The sequence below is a fragment of the Fistularia commersonii genome, chromosome 22 (assembly GCF_037954325.1).
Source record: "Fistularia commersonii isolate RoL2024-O1a breed Wild chromosome 22, RoL_Fcom_v1.0, whole genome shotgun sequence".
NCBI classification, from domain to species: domain Eukaryota; kingdom Metazoa; phylum Chordata; class Actinopteri; order Syngnathiformes; family Fistulariidae; genus Fistularia; species Fistularia commersonii.
In genome coordinates this window covers 8455166-8476597 of record NC_141305.1, presented here as the reverse complement: position 1 = coordinate 8476597, position 21432 = coordinate 8455166, and the positions used below count along the sequence as shown (strand labels likewise).

General features: G+C 39.7%; 1 protein-coding gene across 1 annotated transcript in view; it reads left to right on the top strand.

The window, feature by feature from the left end:
• Window positions 1-21432, top strand: part of cacna1ba (calcium channel, voltage-dependent, N type, alpha 1B subunit, a) — a 135273-nt gene that overhangs the window by 48551 nt on the left and 65290 nt on the right. The window contains exons 7-12 of the mRNA XM_086169216.1: window positions 155-258; window positions 7654-7769; window positions 7921-8007; window positions 11996-12077; window positions 14573-14790; window positions 16570-16682. Coding sequence (XP_086025342.1) covers window positions 155-258; window positions 7654-7769; window positions 7921-8007; window positions 11996-12077; window positions 14573-14790; window positions 16570-16682 — 720 coding nt within the window. The remainder of the gene's footprint in view (window positions 1-154; window positions 259-7653; window positions 7770-7920; window positions 8008-11995; window positions 12078-14572; window positions 14791-16569; window positions 16683-21432) is intronic.

The following is a 21432-nucleotide window of genomic DNA, read 5'->3' as shown; positions in this document are numbered from 1 at the left end:
TCCAAAATCCAGCAACTTACAGCAGAAAACTATATAAAACACTATATACTGACAGCTGTAACACTGTATGTATCTATTTGTGAAGAAAAACAAAAGTCTGTGACAAAAATCAAGACCTCTTTGAATGAACAATTTGAAAATGTCTGTTATTTAGGCCAACGATGCTTCAGGGAACACGTGGAACTGGCTGTACTTCATCCCCCTCATCATCATTGGTTCCTTCTTCATGCTCAACTTGGTTCTTGGCGTGCTCTCAGGGTGAGTATGACCTTTGCTACAATGTCATCTCGAATCTTTACTCAAGCAATAACATTTAAAAAAAAAAACAACAAAACACAGGATCTCCCAAAATTGAATTGCTGCAGATGATTAAACAACAGTGACCTTGAGAAGATCTTGTCGGCGGCCTTCTGGCTCGAACGGAGAGAGAAGGACATAGGGATAGAAAGCAACACTATGGTAGAGATTGAATTGGGTATGAGTGTTGGGGGGGAATTTAGAAGATCTGTTTACTACGAATACCAGTTAGATGGCAATAGCTGAAATTATACAATAACAACTTTAGAAGAAATAGCAACCTGCTATTTGTGAACCTGCAAAATGAGAGATCCCAAACTCTCAGGAAAAGGTATGAGGCTACTATCATGCATTGATGATGGGACAGCTGACTAAACCTATGGCAGCATAATTAGGGGCTAACTATGAGCTTTCTCCAAAAAAGGAAGGTTTTAAGACTATTCCTAAGCAAAGAGAGGGTGTCAGTCACTTGGATTGAGAATGGAAAATGGTTGAGCAGAAGAGGAGCACGGCAACTGAAAGCTCTGGCCTTCATTCTGACCACAAGTAGCTGGGAGTGTAGAGATCTGACTGGGAGATGTTATTGTTGAGAAGAAAGATTTTAAAGAGACCCAACGGTTCTCACAGAACCAAACTCAAGGTGGCCTCGACCCGATTGAGAGAGAAGAGGGAGGGTGCTGAGTATAATGCATGAAGATACGGTTATAACAGGTATAACATTAAGGGATACTTATTGATAATATTAATAGCAATGTGGCTTATGATAGGACTAATTATAAAAATGGGAATTAATCAGACAATCTGTGATCTATAAAACTAATAATTGAAATATAATCATTCAATGGGACCAGGAGTGAGGGGTTGGGTGTTAAAGTCTTACAGTTAAAAATCACCTTTATGAGAATAGATTGACAAGTCCAGAGGTGAAGACAAACCAGAACACAAGGAGAAAGTGGTGACTTAATTAAACAGGAAACCACCACAGGTCAGAAAAGCTTGCATGATACAGAGAAAAAAAAGTAAACGGTGCTAAAAATCAAGTGCGACACAAGGTATGAATACAGAACCTGTTCTGTATTTGTATGTCAGATGTCACACAGGCCCATGTTTTTGCAATAAGCCTGTAAGGATTGTGGTGAATGTGTTTTTTTTTTGGAAGGGGAGCGGCTTCTTCACATCCTGCTGTGGTTAACTAGCATTGAGCCACATCTGTGGGTACTCCAATGAAATATTTATGAGGTTTTATTAAAACATAAATTCACATAGTTCTGGGGGGCTCTCTTGTACATTGTGTGCAGTCTCCACTTCTCACTTTGAAAATCAACACAATCACTTTGTTACGCCCGCTGAAATTAGCATCGTGGGAAAAAGCTGTGTTTTTTTATCGTCTCATTTGTATTATTGTTCTACAGTCACTGTCCCCTCCAGCAGCAGAAGAGACCCTGTAAGACCCTGTAGACCATGTAAAACATGTCTGCCTGAGTAAATCATTTATCCCGAGCAAAACTGCATTCGAAGTGAGAGAAAAATCATAGCTAAAATCACAGGCGCACGGTGAGAATGGTCAGAATATGCTTTTCGTGTAATAGCTGTCAGGTGTAACAACCCAGGAAATGATCGCCTGCTTTTAACCCATCTTAAATCCGTGCAAGCGACTCACATGGCAAATAGATAGATGGCGGCGCTTTGGTTTTTCCCGTGCTGGTAACATTTGGCACCACAGATGACAACGTAGCTGAGTGACGGAGTTCCACCATTGTCGCACCCATTCAGTCAGTTTCCTCTTCACTCAAAGTAATTAAGGGCACACTGTCCCGTCCCAATCATCCAGAGGAAAGCAGTTTATAGTCAATGACAATTACACTCCATATTTCCTGTCCAGGGAGTTGGATGTTTGCTTTATGGGTGACGTGGCAGCTCTGGCCTGCAGTTTGAAGATCAATAAAGTGTCTCATTTCCCAATATTTTCTGCTTCATAATGATGTTTGAGCGATTATAACCACATCAGTCCCCAGTGTGAATGGATCAGCCCGAGTTCTCAAGGAGATTTTCTGCAACATCTGTACGCTGCTCTCATCTGTACTCCAGAGATCTGATCTCACGATGCCGCAAAATTAGAGATTTCATCACCTATTGATTCTCCGGAGACTCAAATACACTGCAGTTACCTGGAGAGCAATGAGAGCCAGCGTGTACAAAAATACAGCCCTTAATTATTGTCAAAGGATGCGTCTCCTGGGTCGCCATATATATATATATTTATCCTCCCTCACCTTCTTTTTCTCCCAGTAAAACATGTTTTTAATTAGAAGATCCACCTCAAAGAGTTCAGACTGGTTACAAAACAACCTTTTTTTTATTTAATCAATTACAAGTAATGAGAGTTCTCTCGATCCTGAACTCTGAGTGAAGTTGATTTTGCTTTTAGCAGAAATATGCAGCTAAACTGCTTGGTTTTAAATTGAGAAATGTAGATTTTTGCACAGACTACTTTGCACCATGATTCATCTATTTATTTCTATTATATGCATTTGGACATTTTGTTATTGAACATATAGAATGGTTCCAGAATAATGGTCTCTTGCAGCCCGTATAGAGTGACTTGTTGAAATCCACAAGTTGAATGAGGTCAAGTGACTGTTGAGTTTAAGTGTTCAGAAGATGTCACGATGGTCAATTGTGTGCTCTATTCACTTGGAGATTGACACTAGTTTCAAATGATTTAAAAAATAACACTGTCATTTGAGCTTATCTGACCTTTGGTTGGAGAGTTAGGGTTCGTGTTTGGCTTCAGGCCACAACTTGGGCTACTAGTCATGTTTGGGGTCTAGCTAGTATGGGTTTTTCATTGGTTCCCGTACAGAATTAGTGCACCATTCACTAGATGCTTTGAAGGATTTTAAGGAAAAAATAATCTTGGTCATTAAGGTTAAGTTTAGGTAATGCGGTTTTAAAACCAAAAGTGGCGATCCTCTATTTGAAGAGCTATATGAGGTAGACCAATACAAATTGGACGTATCCCCACACTCACTTGGGTGGGCTTTCTAACAGCACCACTCTCAAGCTTCTCACAGTTTTAGCTGGAGAGTTAGGTTTAGGGTTAAGACTCTGGATAATGTGGGCTTTCCACTGGTGCCAATTTGGAAAAAAAAGGGGTCGAGCAATCGTCTTTGGAAGCGAACATTCCTGTGTCGAAGTGTTGTTGAGCAAGACACTGAACCCCTAACTGCTCCCCTGGCGCTGGTCGATGGCAGCCTACTGCTCATGGTTCATCCATGATGGGTTCATTGCATCGCCACAGGGGATTTATAGAGGATAAATTATTATTATTAGTGTCAGGGATAAGGCTGAATGAGGGTTGGTCTCTAGTTAATGTGAGCTTTCCCACAAGTTTGGGCTCCATTCGCTAGATAATTGACCCTTGTTGAAAAAAATAATCGGCTATTTGGGTTCAGGTTATGTAAGGGTGACTATTTGGTAACTATTGGGTTTTCACTAGCTTAGCTCGTGAAATGAGCATTGCATATCAACAAAAAAACATCCCAACTGAAAAGTTTCAACTTCTCCAGCTGTTTTTCCACACTTGGGCAAACTTGGGCTCTACAAAGTAGAATATGACTTTTAAAGCTCTTTATCATGAAGCAAGCTGTTGCTACAGGATAATTACTTAGATCTTCTTTTTTAAAGCCTTTTCTGATCGACAACAACCTGCCGTATAAACACGTACGGATGTTATAAAAGTGACAGGTTGATGTCTGTATGACAGGAACACACACAGTGCTGTTTGTCCATACCGTGTCGAGTTTAAAGGGAAGTTAGCCTTTAGTTGGGCTCTCGGTGTTTGTCTGCTCTTTGCCTCCTGCGCTCTCCACAGAAGTCGCCACACGGCTCTATAGTTGGCGAGGAGGTGGAAGGTCACGAATGCTGTCTGGCAGAGCTGTATGGGGGCAGATGTGTCAGTCTTTAAAGGCCATGATCTGACTTTCAGAGCGGAGGAGAGAGAACAGATACATGCAGGGTTGAGAGGCTGCAGACTCCCAGGGGAGGTAGATGCCGTTAGCTCAGCTTTTATCCCATCAGTGTGGGCGAGTCACTCCAACCATCCCTTCTGACAACTGCCCCGCACACATTTCCACTCTCAAAGCTCAGCTTAACTGCAGCTTCCGGAAGATGTGACTCCCAAGCATCTGACAAAACACAATAATAGCGCTGATGATTACAGTAGATTATTGAAGCTTTAAGTGAAAAGAGTGTTTTGTGATTTTAGCTTTGGCTTCACATGTCGCATAGTTGTGTTTACAGTTTGTGCACCCACGCCGTTGACGTTACATTTCATACACACTGCTGGAATTAATGGCTTGCTTTTGACCTCAGAAAAAGTCGGGACAGTTAAGCCTATTTGCTCTAATTAAACTCTGAAGGTTAAAATAATATGTATACAAAATAATACATTATTTAACCTTTGATGACATCCGGTCCAAATTTCAGAATTCGGTCGGATAAAAGGATTCCCAATGTGAAACCTAAACTACTGATATTATGGTTGTAATTGTCTGCTGTCTATGGTGTCGTGGGTCGCAATGTTTGTACAATGTTTGTGATATTTCTGCGTAATCCGAGCTGTCGGCTTCATACTGAGGTTTAGGAAAAAACTATGAACCGCCACCGTAAATCGAACTCCGGCAGAAAGTGTAAACAGTGCGGAAACCAAAACCACTCAGTAGTCACACACACAAATGCACTTTTCATCTCAAAGTAATGCATCAAACCACGTTTGTAATTCATTTAAGATGCTTGAAAGTGAAAGATGAAAATATATTTTTTAGTTTCTCCAGGAATTTAAATGCAGCTTGTCGGGCTTGGTTTCTTCTTCAAATAATCAAATTCATTATTTAAAAATTAACAAGCAATCTTGATGAAGTTGGGATGAAATATTAAATTCCTGTTTCCTTCAAATTCACACAGAATTCAAACACTTTTCTTGTCGGCAACAAGCTAAGGGCAGGTTTGGAAGATGTATTGGTGCCTCCCACCTTCCCTCCCGCCCACTTTCCAGCTATATGTCGACATCAGCAAATTGAACAGTTGCATTCGCCTCATCGGTTGGACGATGTCAATGTAGCGTTATGCATTTATCACCGCATCTGACTGTTTTAGCTTGATTTGGAAAAAGAATGAATCGACGTGCGTGCTCTACAGGGCGTGTAGTACCTCCTGAATGTTTCTTCGATGGTGAGACAGCAGATTCCGGCTGATAGCGTTGTACCTCCATACATGCGCATCTTTTAATTCATTATCTCTACAAATGAACGCGTATGAAAGCTTGCAGAAAGAATTAAAACAAACACATTTGCAAATACTGGGAAGAATGTATACAGACAGTGCTGCAATGCAGGATGGCCTCCCCTGTCCGTGCGTGGGAGACACACCAATCACTGAGCGCTGGGGGCGGATTGGAAATCCCTCTTTCTGTTGTCTCAATAGTTTGCCCTTATCCACTCTCTCAATTGCTCTCCCTCTATCTGTGTTCATTTTTTTTTTTCCCCCTCTCTTCCGCTTTTGTTTCCCGTTATTTCAATCTACTCATTTTCCACTCATGTGAAATTACATACCAACCCATCTGTTGGCTCATTGCTGGTATCAGTTTCAGCCTAATTAAGAATGACAAAAAAGCGGCTTGCAGATCAGTCTTGGGTATGTTCTAGTCCAAAAAGCCACAAAGAGCCAAAGGCGACGGTATTTTAACGTTAAGGTTTTGCAATGCAAGATTTACTGAACACATTGTACGATGTTTTACAAAAATCAGCTATTACATTTTGACCAATAAGAGGTGATGTTGATAACACTGATTATGTATGTGCGTTTTGCTGTACACTGCTTAAGAAAAGAAGGAAAATTGGGACACATCAACATGGATATGATGATAATGGCTCATTGATAAACAAAGGGATTGAAGGCTGGTTGGATTGTGTGCCGACTCTGATTGAGAGGTGTCATAACTCACAGTGCATTGCAATTTATTCTATGTGACAGGCCAGGGCCCAAATGCTTACCCCTGTCAACCGCTGTGAGTTGGTACAAAGGTCCACACGATGGAGGAAAGTGTCACAGCCTGATTTATGACTTTTTCTGGCAAACATCATGAATTTCTTGGAGTTTGCATGGCAGAAGACAAAGCAAAGCGGGATAGATCTAGCGATGGTATTCCTGAATGGGTAGATTCTATGTGTCTGTGACATACAATATATAGCAGTGCTGTAAAATCGATACACCTGGAAGTACTCCCAAGATTTTTCAATGAACTACATATTTCTGTGTGACCTTCTTTATATGTCTGTATGTTTCATCTGTTAGCAGTTTTTGTTTGGCGTTAAAAGGTTAGGAACACGAGATGTGTCATCTTTGTCGCATACTGAGCTGTAAATCTACGATAGGCCCGTCTGAGCTCACCAGATCTTAAAGGTCAGTCTCGGCCATCTTGTGAAATATTTACTCAACAGCACTTGTGTGCAGATTCTCATTCTTTGAGTACTGTCTCAAAAAGGTGGTTCCTACAGGAACGGGTGGTGGGACAACAAGACTTGGGCTACTCTTTTGGTCTGTGCCCAGCTGGGACCCATGGGCAAAGGCCTGTCCACCAACTGTCTCACCGGCAAGCATCCCTCCTGAACCTGTCTCAAACAGGGTGCACTGGTGTCCCCTTCTGGGCAAGGTCCCACAATTCCAAATAAATCTAACATCATTGGAGTCTTCTTGAATCGGTCCAAGTCTGGCCCCTCTTATGAGGCCTATTTGACTTTGGTGATCCTACCAGATATTGTTGATGACAACATAGCTGAAAACAACACACTCCTCCACCACGTTAGAGTTGCTAACTCCTTCCCAGCAAAAGGAACCGGTTTAGGTGGTGTGGGCGTCTGGTTAGGATGCCTCTGGGTGCCATCTGAGGGAAGTTGTGCATGCACTGTAGACGGGCCAAAAGCCAGTCCAAGGGTTGACCAAATACCCCCAGGAGAAACCGGAGCACGTAGCTAGAGAGAGGGATGCCTGGAAAGATCTACAGAGTCACCACGACACAACCCCAGATAAGCAAATGTTGATGATGCAGTGAACTCACTCCAGTTCATTGCCTAATTTTAGTATTTCATAAAGCGATTGGTACGCACACAGTCTTGTTTTGGCAATGATAAACCACTGGTGACAGTCAGCTTCGTTAGTACACAATGTGACAACACGATTCCATCTTACTAGCAAGAGGCTGTATACCAGAGAGCAGTAGACTGCACCATGAACTGCGGTGATGTGTCCAAGTTGATGGACATCTGTATTTCCGTATGTCTGTATGGGTTTCCACAGGGAATTTGCCAAGGAAAGGGAGAGAGTGGAGAAGAGGCAAGAGTTCCTCAAACTTCGCAGACAACAGCAAATAGAACGAGAGTTAACCGGGTACCTGGAGTGGATCTGTAAAGCAGGTCAGGACACTCACAAACACACACACACACACACCTCTTGTGGATGTTCATCAAAAGAATTATTAAACATGTATTGAATACTTTTGAAAGGCCTGTGATTCCAGACATTTCTGACTGAACGTAAAACCTCTCGCTTCCTCTTTTGTTGCAGAGGAGGTGATGCTGGCTGAGGAGGACAAAAATGCAGAGGAGAAATCACTGGATGGAGCTTGGTATAAGAGGAAACATAATAACTCTGGTGAGCGCTGCCATATTTTAAACTGAATGTTTGTCCTCGCTCCGATTCCATCAGGTGCTTGAGTCGCGCTAGGTTGGAGGTGAATGGCAGATCATCCGTGTTGCTATCTGTAATTAAGAGGGCAGAATTTATACATACCGTCCCAACGGGGAGGCACTTGATACACCAAATGGATTAATATCTTTGTACTTTCACTGGCTGGCCGCTTGGTGAAGACAGTTGTTTAATTTTTATTTGTCTTAAATTCATTTAATAATGCAGAACAGTCACATCATTTAGATTTTTCTGTTGCTCGGTGCTAGTCTGTTCTTATGTACATGAAAAGTCTTATCAAATGTCTGAATAATATCATACTATCACTCTTTCCCATCTTTCTGTTTTAGACCACTTTATGGAGTTTGGAGAAACCACTCCAACCTTCAACTCAAATTGAATTTACCTTTGTTTAAACTTGTGATTTTATTGTTCTTATATATTCTTAATGAATGTTGCTGTTCTATTCTTTCATTAATTCTTTTCAGCCATATTGTTTTTACGCGTAGTTTCGGGTTTTGTATACTTCCTGAATGGCAGGTTAGTGAAATCTTTTTGATGTTAGCCTTCCCAAAATGGATTTGCATGTGTACATACAGTATAATACCTAGCTGATCCATCTTTTAAATCAGATATATGAAAATAGCTTGAAAAAGTAGGAAGAGCGCTTGGTACAATGCATATTGTTGGCGTCCAATGGGAAAAATAAAATCATGCAATTTTTTTAAATCGTAAGGCCATTCCCAGTTTGAAATATATTTGTTATGTAATTGCGTATTTTTTATTTGTAGCTCTGGTAGACACAGCACCATTTGAGCAGCCTGCTCTCTCAGTATGTGGCTAATTTGGAGGCAGTGCATTTCCATTGGTATTAGGTCTGAAGAGTGTAAGAGTGTGTGTGGTCACACACACACTCTTACACTCTTTTTATCAAAGCACTGCTGCAGCCTCATCCTGGGTTACAGTCACACTGATTATAAGTCCAAGGGTAATGAGATAAGACTAAAGCTAAGAGTGAGGCTGACTCAAGTTCAGATGCAGCGTGGGGGGTTTAAGGGACTTTCATGCAAGTTAATGCTGCAGTTTGTGTTTTCAGTGAACATCAAGCCCTGAAGAATGATCTAATGTGCAGAAAAAGTGAACCCCAGAGTAAGGTAGATGACAGTCTTTGCAAAAATGTTGTGTTCTACATCTCAGTTACTTAAAAAAAGATTGACAAAGCAATGCTGGATTTAACTTGAGTGGGCAGGAAACCATGAAGTCAAAAAAAGTATTGCACTTAAGGTGGATATTGTTTTGGCTTTTCACCATTAGATGAGTATCCGGTGGGCAGTTTATGTAAACTTCACACTGCAGTTTACATACTGCTGTTTTATAGTGTCTCCTTCGGGCTAAGGTTCTTTTCCGGGGTGGACTTGGAGCTTGAATTTTCTGTGCGGGATTCTTGCTGTTCCTTGCAGTTTTATCTGAACAGAGATCTCACATGTTCCTCCTCAAATCTCCGGGAACATTCTTCCAGCTTGGGAGTTACTCAATCAATCTAGTGTTCAAGCGTTGCTCTTTCGCGGCCATGATCGATGCCTCCGTGCTTGTCTTTTGGTCCGGCCTTTTTTGGCCACCGGTATTTTTTTTTTGCAATGTCAGCTACTTCTTCAGGCTGCTGATGGTACATGCCATGCCTGCCTGCGTATGACAGCCATTCTGGCTCCTTGTTACTGTGTTTCTGCTGCTGGAAGCATTTACTTGGTATATCATCTGGTGGGGATTTTTACATTTATATCTGTAGGACCCCTTGAACTTTTCTTTGAATAAACAGGATCCTATTTATTACATAGATATTACGTATAAAGGTGAGGCAGGATTTGTTCCGATACACCATTTGAAAAGCTACATTATAATAAGGAAGTCAACTGGCTCCTAATGGGAAATGACAATAATTGGTTACAGTCGTGTTACACTCAGAAAAACACCAAGGAACAATTTACATCTCAGTGACAGTTCCCACTTGTGCCTTTAGTCGGATGTCCTATCAAAATTAATTGAACTGCTGTCATATCAAAACAACACGATTAAAAGGTACTTGAGCACAGTGGCTTATTTCACTGAAATTTAGCCCAAGGTTTATTTCAACGTCTTTAGATTTTTAACTACAATCAAGCTCATTGTGGTATCCTTACACACTGATATTTCTGTGACGGTTCTAAACTGGACTTTGTTTTGTACGAGTGAATCAATGTGCTTCTTTTGTTTTCCATCAATCTAAACTTTAACCTTATGATCCTCTCTTCAAATACCAACTCAGGTGAGCTACCTGAATTATTAGCTTTGTTTCCGGATTGCATGAACATTAACCTGATGATGTAAATATTTACACAACAACCCAATTCATCCCAACTGCCACCGGCTATTGATGCCTGCATTAGTATAACGAACCCCATTCAACCTAGACCTGTGTTGAGCCCCAACACTAGCATTTATATTCTAGAAAACTCCCCAAAATCTAGAGCTAAGAAAAACATCTTGTTGAGAGTCAAAATGTCTTTGATGCACTAAAAAAAAAGTTGTCACAATACACCGATGAGGTGAGGATAAGAAATACAAATAAAACTATAAAGTGTGTCAAAGTCAAGGCTTTAAAGTGTTTTAAGGTCCTGATCAACAGAACAGTTCTAGATATCAACCCAAGCATAGAATAGATGCTAAAAATGTAAATGCTGATGCCTTTAGCAGCCCCCTGCTCCCTCACACACTGACCCAATTTTCATTTGTCTGGTGATGGCAAAATCGAATAAAATGTGGAAAGACCCCATCTTATCACAAGTATGAGATGGATAATGCAGGGCTTGCCAGCAGCTGTCCTGCAGCAAGAGGTCAGGTTCTGTGCCAAATGTTAGCTGGATTTTAATGTTTATGATGATTGTTTCCTCCAGGGATCTATAGTGATGATGCTTCCTCTGGTGGAGAAGTTGCATTACACCCATCCTGAATTGTATCATATGAAAACCCTTGCAAGCTTGTGTGGTGTCTGTTGAGTGATTGTGCCTTAGCGTAAATTAGTAGGGCATTTTCACAATGTAAGAAAAGCTGTAAGTATTGCTGTAGATGCTTCACTGCACTTATGGTAGTTACCTGTCTAATCACTAACTCCACCTGTATTTTGGTGGTCTGTTTTTGGGTCAAATTTTCACAATATTTCTAAATATTTGGTTCAAATGAAATGTATCTGTCAGATCTTTACTTCTCCGGCCTATAGTGCCTCAGGTCAATCTGCCATTTCCATAGCTGATAACTCCTCACACAACTGCAGCCGAACCCCAAGCAGAGATGGGATGAGGGCTTAAATCTCATCTCAGATGTGTGAATTGTCAAACATGCAAGAGAAACCCTCTTTTAAGTCAGAGGACTTGTTTACAGGCATCATAATCCCGTACGTGCCCACCATAATGGGGAGTGGAAGCGGCCCCTCAGTGTTCCGGATGAAGACATTGTTTTCAGTACATGTTGCTTACACCAAACTTCAGACTGCGCATCTGTATCGGAGGACACCGTTATCGGGCTGGGAAAGCCTCAAAAGGAATATAAGCCTCCAGATAGGATGTGGTTTGAGAAAGTTTTAAAGTTCTGAGACAGAACTTTCAAAAATTGTGTTGTTTTTTTCAACAGAAATGTTAGGTTCTGCTTGCCAAAGTCACTTAATCGAAATAAGCACTAGTTGTACTATCTGTCCGTCTGTCTGTTTGGCTCTGTTGATATAGTTGATAGACCCATGTTTTTATGTTTTTTAATTTAAGCTACACTGTTGTGGCTGGGTCATTGGGAAGGAAATAACAGAAATTGAACTCCTAATCAGTAAAGGGGCTATCGAAGTATGGGGCCAAAATGTAGCAATGGTGTCATGAATAGAATGTAGGCTGGCTACTTAATGTGAAGTTTTTATTTTGTGCTCTGTTTTCAGTGCTGAGACGAGCTAAGAAAAGCAAGAATGACCTCATCAATGCAGAGGAAGGGGAAGACCACTTCACTGACATCTCATCTGTTGGTGAGGAATGTTACCTGAGACAGCACGGTGGCGACATGACTGTCCAAACGGCACATAGTGTCACGTGTCAAAGGAAACGCCAAGACATTGGTCAGCAACAAATGTTACTTTAATTTTTAATGGTTTTATTTGTTTGCATATTTGTGTTTGGTTTTGAAACCTGAGATGATTTCGGTAGACCAGGTTGAATGACCAGTGTGATTTTTTTTTTTTGTAGCAGAGCTCTACCTGAGCCATCAGTGAGAATATTTTATTATAAAGTGATACTGCATCTAAGTCATAGTATTACATTTATGGCTAAACACTCGTTTCAATTAAATAGTTTTTGTTTCTTTTAAAAATGTCTTAAAGTGTTTGTTTATTTATACAAACAGAATTCTATAATTGGCTGCTATGATAATTTCTCCCAGTGTCATCATCAACTGAAGAGTAAACACTCAAATAGAGGAATCGGATGACGAAAAATGTTTCATTATTTATTTATGAATCTGAATGTAGCAACAATGAAGGGTGTCTATAGTGCAGAATATGAGCCAGCAGCAAAACGTCTAAATACAAACACAGAAAATCCAGCAAACAAGGTAACCAAATCTGGTAGGGCAGAAAAAAAGTCAATAGTCTGAGAACAGTGATGCTAGAAAACACATAAGAGACTAGAAAGCTGTAATTTTGATTTTGTCACTGAAGGACACCAAAACAGGTATATGTAAAGCACAAAGAGAAAACTAATGAGAACCTACACCCTGGACACATCAGGGCGGAAAAACAATCACCGGAGTGAGCGACTAGACAGACACAGGATGGTAAGACATCACGATAGAGAAGAGACAGTAAGACAAGAGGGAAAAACAGGACGCTAATTGGGTGAAAGAGCAAGGAGAGCAAACAAGCACATTACTGAAAAGAGTGCAAATGATCCCACAAAAGTGCTTCAGGGCTGAAATAACACAAATAATAACACGAGAGAGAGAGAGTATATACTATACCATAAAACAGGAATGAACCCAAAGTCCAAAACAAAAAGGAATCGCAGACTCGAATGGTCTTGCGTCTAAGCCGAAACGTTTGGGTTAAATCCTTTAAGGTAGCTGGGAACATGTTTTAGAGAGAGAACACAGGCTGGGGACATGTCTGGCATATCTGTTGAAATACTATGTATTGATATTAAATGTCCTCATTTCTGATTTGATTTCCATGTCGTGTTCTATAATCTAATACTGCTGTTGATAAACTCCTTTTAAATGGTAAATGTAAAACAGACCAGGCCCTTTGATATCCATGATATCGCCGACCACTATGTGATTTCACTGGATGGATGGATGGATGGATGGATGGATGGATGGATAGATAGATAGATAGATAGATAGATAGATAGATAGATAGATAGATAGATAGATAGATAGATAGATAGATAGATAGATAGATAGATAGATAGATAGATAGATAGATAGATAGATAGATGGATGGATGGATGGACGGGTAGATGGAGATACGAAGTCTAATGTCTGTATCAAAATAGATCAGGGAATGATCAGCCTAGGAGTCTTCCTGTTCTAATAATGAAATTCTAGCAGAACCATTATTCTCTTCTCTTTTTGTATTTAGTCCCACTTGACATGGGGGTATAATTCAAGTTACTGAAGGTTTAATATAGCCCTGGCTAAATGGGAATCAGGAGGGGTGCGCAGAGGACTGTGACATGAATGGGAAAGAGCCGTGGTACTTAACATTATATGTAGTCAGAAAAATAAAAATCGTATTGTTCTATGTCCCCTCATCTTTTTTCTCAAATTAAATGTACTTCCAAAAATTAGAATCGCTGCAATTGAAATGTATTTCGTTCCATCACAGAAAGGAGAACATTAAATCTCTGGTCTATACCAGCATCTTGATTATTCACAAGCATTTTACCATTTACTTTTTTTATTAGTCTTGAAGCTTATAAAATCCACACCAAATTTTGTCCACAAATGCTTTTGAATCACAAAGCATTTCTTTGTAAGAGAGCCTCCAGATGGGCAAAAATGTTATACATTCAGGACATTTAGAGTGGAAAGTTCGGATGTTGTCATTAGCAGGAAACTAGATTATTCCCCCATGTAACTTTAAGTTACATTTGAATGTCTGTCACTATTAGCTTTAGATAATAAACATCATCACTCCTTTCAAAATAAACACAAAAGCACAATTCTAGTAAGCATTCAATAACTAAACACTTTGCTAGGTTAAAGCGGTAGAGCTTAGTTTTGGCTACAAACCTTGTATAAAGAAACAATTCATTAATTTAAAATGATCTTGTGTTCCGACAAACAAGCTATTGCACTATTAATCAGAAAACTCTATAATCCTAAAAAGCACTTGTTTGTAACAGTGTGTATACATTTTGATATGGTTTATGTTTTATAATGTACTGGACTCAACAGAATACCTGCCCCTTGAAGTATTATCAAGCTATACATCGTAATTTATTGCTTCTTTGTATTTTTCTCCAACTGCCCCCCCAGGGTCGCCATTTGCCAGGGCCAGCGTAAAAAGCAAAAATGAGAATTCTTCTTACTTCAAGAGGAAAGAGAAGAGGGTTCGCTTCACTATTCGCCGCCTTGTCAAGTCCCAGGGTTTCTACTGGACCGTGTTGTGTCTTGTTGGTCTCAACACCTTGTGTGTCGCCATCGTGCACTATGACCAACCCGAATGGCTCACCTATGCGCTGTGTGAGTACAGAGTGTTGCAAACTAAACACTACATCATTTTCAGAGGAGTAACTTATTTTCAGAAATACTTGGAGTTCTCACTACCCAATTTCAGTAGATTTCTTAATGCAGGGATTGAGCCTGGGTATCACAGATTACGTGATTGGACAAAATAACTAAACTCATCAAACTTGTTAGAACAGCAACGGTTTAGAGAAGACCCAGGCATTTTTGGGCTCGCGGGCCACATCCGGCTTGTTTTTTCATCCCGCCCGCCAAACGATTTTCTTTGAATATTTTAACAAGTATTTTCAATCAATATTGACTTTAGAAACTCCTTATTTTTTCCTTGTGTTTCATTTTGCATGGATGATTACATACAAAATAATGTCAGTCCATTTTTATGATAATTAATTATGTTATTATTATATTATAATTATTTTAAAATCGAAATAAAATGCCAAAAATTTTAGATATTTTAAATTGTAATTTTCATTTTTGTGATACCAAGTTGACCCGCGTATAAAAAATTAAATAAGAAATGTGCCCCGCCAGCCAAAATAATTGCCCAACGCTGGATTAGAGAGTAAACAAACATAGCCGACAAATGCCTCGCAGCTGCTGCTGGTGTTTGTGATAATCATGGTAATTTCTGTCAACTTCATCTTCTGACGCTACTTCCCATGACCCGCCTACGCTTTTTCATTGGCTATTGGCAACATGTGTCTGCATTTGGATCGGTAATCAACACACACTACCTGATTTTGACCAGCGACTGCCCAAAAATTCATTCAAATTTGATTCCCTACGACAGAGGTCGGGTCAGGTCTGCTATCCTCACACACCTGCCAATTTGCGTCTTTACCCCTCACGCACTTACAGATTTCTGTTGCGACAAGCTACAATGATTGTTCCCAGACTGATGAAAACTCTTACTGACTGTCGGTAAAAGTGGTCAAAAAGTAAACAGAGTAGTGTAAGACGGTACCAAATGCCCAGAAAAGTAGCATGAATAGTGTTGCAGTGGCATCATGGGCTGTTTCCAATCAAATTTTAGCTGGAAAATTAACACATTTTAAATATATGTTGTGAATGTTTTAGAAAAAAAAAAAAAAAATTCAGACCCAGTCCCACATTATTGACTGCACAAATTTCTGCATTTTGACGAGTACCCAACAAGAGAACAGGCAGAACCTTTGCTGCCGCTGCAGAAAGTGAAAGTTAAATGGACTTTGGGGTTCTGAAGATGCTGCACACGGGAAGAGCTTATTTCACTCATCGGTGCATTCTTGGAAAATTTGTCAGGCTATTTGTTTTCTTCCGTTCCAGTGTCATCTCATTTACTTCCTCTCCTAAGTCAGTAACAAACTTTTTTTGGTCTTTCTATATGCAAGTTCTAAGAAAAAGGAAATGCACTCTCATCTAGAACTAGGTTTCAGCCGATGGACAAAAAAAAAGGACACCTCTTGTGAAAATACAGCAAGAAGATATACAGCGGAAAAACACCCACATCAAAACTGATATCCATAGCAACTTTTGGTCATTAATAAATCAACCTGACAAAGGAATTTCCCCTATGGTGATCGATAAAGTTTATCTTAACATCATGACCTGTAAATGTTGTGAAGACGGTTTAGTTTCTGCGCGTCACATTTAAACAGGTGGTCAGCTACCAAATATCGTTGAGTTCATCTTGGGTGAACACTGTGGTTCAAACAATGGACTCTAAATGTTGTATTTGATCTACACCGCGAAGTAGAGCAGCAGGAAGCTCATTCTTTTCTCCCTCTCTCCGGGCAGACCTGGCTGAGTTTGTTTTCCTGGGACTATTTCTGGCAGAGATGTTCATGAAGATGTACGGCCTTGGACCGCAAAACTACTTCCACTCCTCCTTCAACTGTTTCGACTTTGGGGTGAGTCATGTTCGGCTGTCGTACCGGTCCACGTGATATACTGTAGAGTGTGCACGAGAAGACGGAGTGGAAACTGTCCAAGACTGCTACGTTGTAGCCAAGGCGCCAGTGAAACATCCACAACAAGTGCCTTTTAATGAGTCAACGTTCTGACAGAACGCTATCACGGATGTAATCTCGCCACTTCTCTTTCCAAAATGTGTCTCCACTTTGTACTGACTTTTTTGGAATAACTTAAAGTCGATTACTCCATCTTTCAATCCACCCCTGTAATGTTTAGATTGGGAGCGAGAATGTTAAAATGAAAGGGTTCCCATGCATCCTGGGAACAATTGGGAACAATGGAATGTATTATGGAAAATCTAGTGTTTGGGGTTTGTGTATACATTGTCGTATTTTATGATCAAACTTACCCCAATGTAACAGTTTTGATGAGAATTTTATCTTGTCTAATTTTTTTCCATTTTCCACCACTTTGGCTTGTGCGTCTCAGCAAGAAGGACCCTGGTTTTCTCTCCACCAAAGGATTTTGTTTGTGGAGTTTGCTTGCAATCCCTACGCCTGCGTGGATTTCCCTCGGGTTCTCCAGTTTCCCTCCCACAGTCCAAATACATGCAGAAGATTCATTGGAGCCCCAAAATTGTCCATACAGTCCATACAGGGAGAATAAGTTTTTGATAGACTGCTGATTTTTTATTTTTTTTCCCCACTTGCAAAGCATGTAGAGGTCTGTAATTGTTGTCATCGGTACTCTTCAACTGTGAGTGACGGAATGTAAAACAAAAATCCAGATAAAACACATTGTATGTTTTTTAAGTAATTCATTTGCATTTTATTGCATGACATAAGTATTTGATCACCTACCAACCAGTAAGAATTGCAGCTCTCACAGACCTATTAGTTCTTCTTTAAGAAGCCCTCCTGTTCTCCACTCATTAGCTGTATTAACTAGCAGTTTGAACTCCTTACTTGTATAAAAGACACACCTGTCCACACACTCAAAAAAAACAAACTCCAACCTCTCCGCAATGGCCAAGACCAGAGACATCAGGGATAAAATTGTAGACCTGCCCAAGGTCTAATTGAACAGTACCTATGATAAAAATTACAGAGCTCTACACACTTTGCAAGGGGTAAACGCTGAAAAATCAGCAGTGTATCAGATATTTGTTCTCCCCACTGTATATGAGAATGAGCGAATGGAGTGAATGGTGGTGTATGGCTTTGTAATCGACCGATATCGGTCTAGGGTGTATTCCGCCTCTCCTCCAATGACAGCTGGGACAGCTGACCCTGAGTGCAGGATAAGTGGTATACATAATGAATGAATGAATGAATGAATGAACAATTATTGGATCAGTATTTACTTGGATCTCTGGAGTCATCGGTAGACTATTTGACTGCAATCTGCAAGATTGGAAACATCCCAGAAAAGGCCTGAAGTATCTGTTAGTAGGCATAGTAGACATAGTATTTGGTTTATATCACACCTGCATTTTCTATGAATAATTTTGGAATATAATACATGCGTTACATGAAATATCTTCATGATATCATAATGACTCAAACTGACATTAATTTGTGATGGAAAAATATCCCACTACTGTTTTCATGCCACTCTCAGCAGAGATTTTTGTCTTTTACATTTAAATTGTACAAAGAATCAAATTGCCCTCGTCTCCTTACTTTTTTATGATATGTATAAACATCCAATTTGTTTCATCTTGTTAAAACAACAAACATGGTGTCATTTATTGGGCTGTTTTTTTTTTTTTTGTACTTTACACATTTTCTTTTTGTGGCACTTCAAAACCCTCTTAATAAAACCAAAGAAACCAGGAAAACACCGGTATGTCGGAAATAGATCAGATCTATAAAAAAAGATCCAACGTGAATTAAAAAAAAAAAAATTATCTATACCCTACAGGTACAGATTAAGAAACAACTTTGACGAAGTGGTGTAAGATAACTACAGGATTTGTTTAAATCAATTCAAACTTACAAATTATGCAAATAAAATGTTATTTGGATGAAGATCACCAAAAGCATGTTAGGCCTATAATTAAGAAAACAAAATAAACAACCGAACCATCCAAACAAAACAAAACAAAGATGACATTAGAGCTTATGCGATTCAAAACCTCAGATGTCTGAGTGTGTTTACACAAGCGTCTCCAAAAGGGTAAACCACGGCCACATTTCCTCAAGAATTGGAGTTTGTTGAAGCCAAGTGGAGACTGAAATGGAGCATGAAGAGCTGTTGCTAAGGCCGTACTACTTCCTGTGAGGTTTAAACAACCCATCTTACAAAACTGATACTCCAACGACATATTTAATTGGATATTTTTGACTCCATATAGACCAATGGAGTGGGAAAGGCAACAAAATTGCTCTAATGGGATGAAGCAACAAAGCAATTTGTTTATTTTAGGGCAACACTTTTACCCGTCGAGGGTTCTGACACAGCCACATTTGTTATGGGCCCATCCAGGAGACAGTACATCGTAATATCGTGCTGGAAAAAGATGATGATGCAGCTGTCCATCTTATTGCAGCCACCAAGAACCCTATCAAGAATCCTCAGGGTATTATTTATTGTATGATGCGTGTTATGAACGATGATACACAAAGCAAACAAACAATAATAATTTTTAAAGACGCCATACTCCCTATGACCTTCACAGTGAAGCATTTGGAATACACTCATGAATTTAAAATGAAGATGACGAATTGAATCTAATCCTTAAAAAGCAGATAAATTTGTGCATCATTTTTTTTTTTTTTAATCTATCTACATTATTTCATTTATTTAGTCCTCTCACAATTTATGTGTAAATGCCAGTGGTATCAGAGCGCATTTTGAATCAGACTAGATCTTCTCAGAATCTCCAAATATATAATTTATATTAAATATCATTCTGTTGACAATGGTTGATATAATCCTACTTGTATAGCAATATATTTTCATGAATCCTATTTTACTCTATTCGTATTCCTCTGATATTTATTTCACATTTTTTTTCCATAGAGACTTCTCATTCTTTTTTATAGGTACTGCAATTTTATCTCTATCATGTATCCAATTACCTCCTTTGCTGCTGTAACTCTTGATTCTCCGCTGTGGGACATATAATGTTCTATCACATCTAATATTAACCTATGATTTTATGAAGAAAATGTTACGTTCTGTTCTTTTGATTCAAACTACCAAAGACAAATGTCTAGTTTATTCTTGTCATACTATTAATGTGTAAAAGTTGTAACCTTAGAATAAGAATAAGAACAACTTTATTTATCGCGAAGGAAATTGTTGTGCCAGAGTTACAAGAAAAACATAACAATAATACATAATAGTAGAAAATTGCATAAACAGATAAAAAAATAAAAAAAAGAGGGGGGGATAAGAAATACAAATAAACTATAAAGTGTACATAATATGTATATATATTGTACTTAAGACCTTAAAACACTTGATAGCCTTTAACCTTGACAATTTATATTAACCTTGACAATTTATATTTAATTGTATTTCTTATTCTCCCTCCTTCCTACTATTATCTATTATTGTTATGTTTTAGCTTGAAACTGGCACAACAATTTCCTTCGGGATAAATAAAGTTGTTCTCATCTCATCATCTCATCTCATAATTCTGTTTTGATCAGTTACTAAAGTTTTATGAAGATCATATAATTCTTGATTTTTTTTTTTTTTTTCCTTTAATTGATCACAAGCTATTAAGCTACTACACATGGGTTACAGTTGTTCATATGTGAGTAAACAACAGATGTGAAGAGTGTGGTAGGAGTCACAGATAGGTTCAAGGTGGAGGCGGCACTGCATCAAAAATCATCCCCCCCGAGCCCCTTCTTGTTCGCCTTGGTGATGGACAGGCTGACGGATGAGGTTAGACAGGAATCTCTGCGGACTGATGTTTGCAGATGACTGTTGCGAGAGCAGGGGGGCAGGTGATGGGGAGCCTTGAGAGGTGGCGATATGCTTTGGGGAAGAAGAGGCATGAAGGTCAGCAGCAGTAAGACAGAGTACATGCGTGAATGAAAGGGAACCAGGTGGAACGCGGAGGAATTAAATATAGGAGTTTGAATATTTAGAGCAACTCGGGGGGTGTAGAAAAGGGGGGTGAGTGCCGGAGGGGGTGGAGAGGATGGAGAAGAGTGTCGGGGGTTATCTGTGACAGAAGAGCGGATGTAAGAGTGACGGGAAAGGCTTATAAGACGGTGATTAGACCGAACCTTCCCTTAACGGCTTGGATGGCGGCTCTGACCAAAAAGAAAATAATGAGATTTTATTCGAAAGTGACGAGGATGGACGGGATTAGAGAGGAACACATCGGAGGGCCACCCGAGGTTAGACGTCTCGGAGGCAAAGTAAAAAAAAAAGGCCAGACTGAGATGGTAGTTTGGATGCGTGAAGAGGAAAGAGCGAGTTTATTGGCTAAAGGAGATGGAGCTGCCAGGCAGGTGGAAAGGGGGAAGACCAAAAATGAGATTTGTGGATGTGGTGAAGGACGACACACTGTTATTTTGAAGATGACGATACAGACAACAAGGCGGGGTGGAAACAGACGGTCCACTGTGGCGACCCCTGATCAGGGAGAAGGTGACAGAAGAAGACACGTGGATCATATTTTATGTTATCCCTTTCTAAGTAAACATCAGCAAATCTTTAAAATAAATGTCTTGTTGCTTATTTTGAGGAATGTCTTTCTAACTTAAAGGTAAATTACTCATA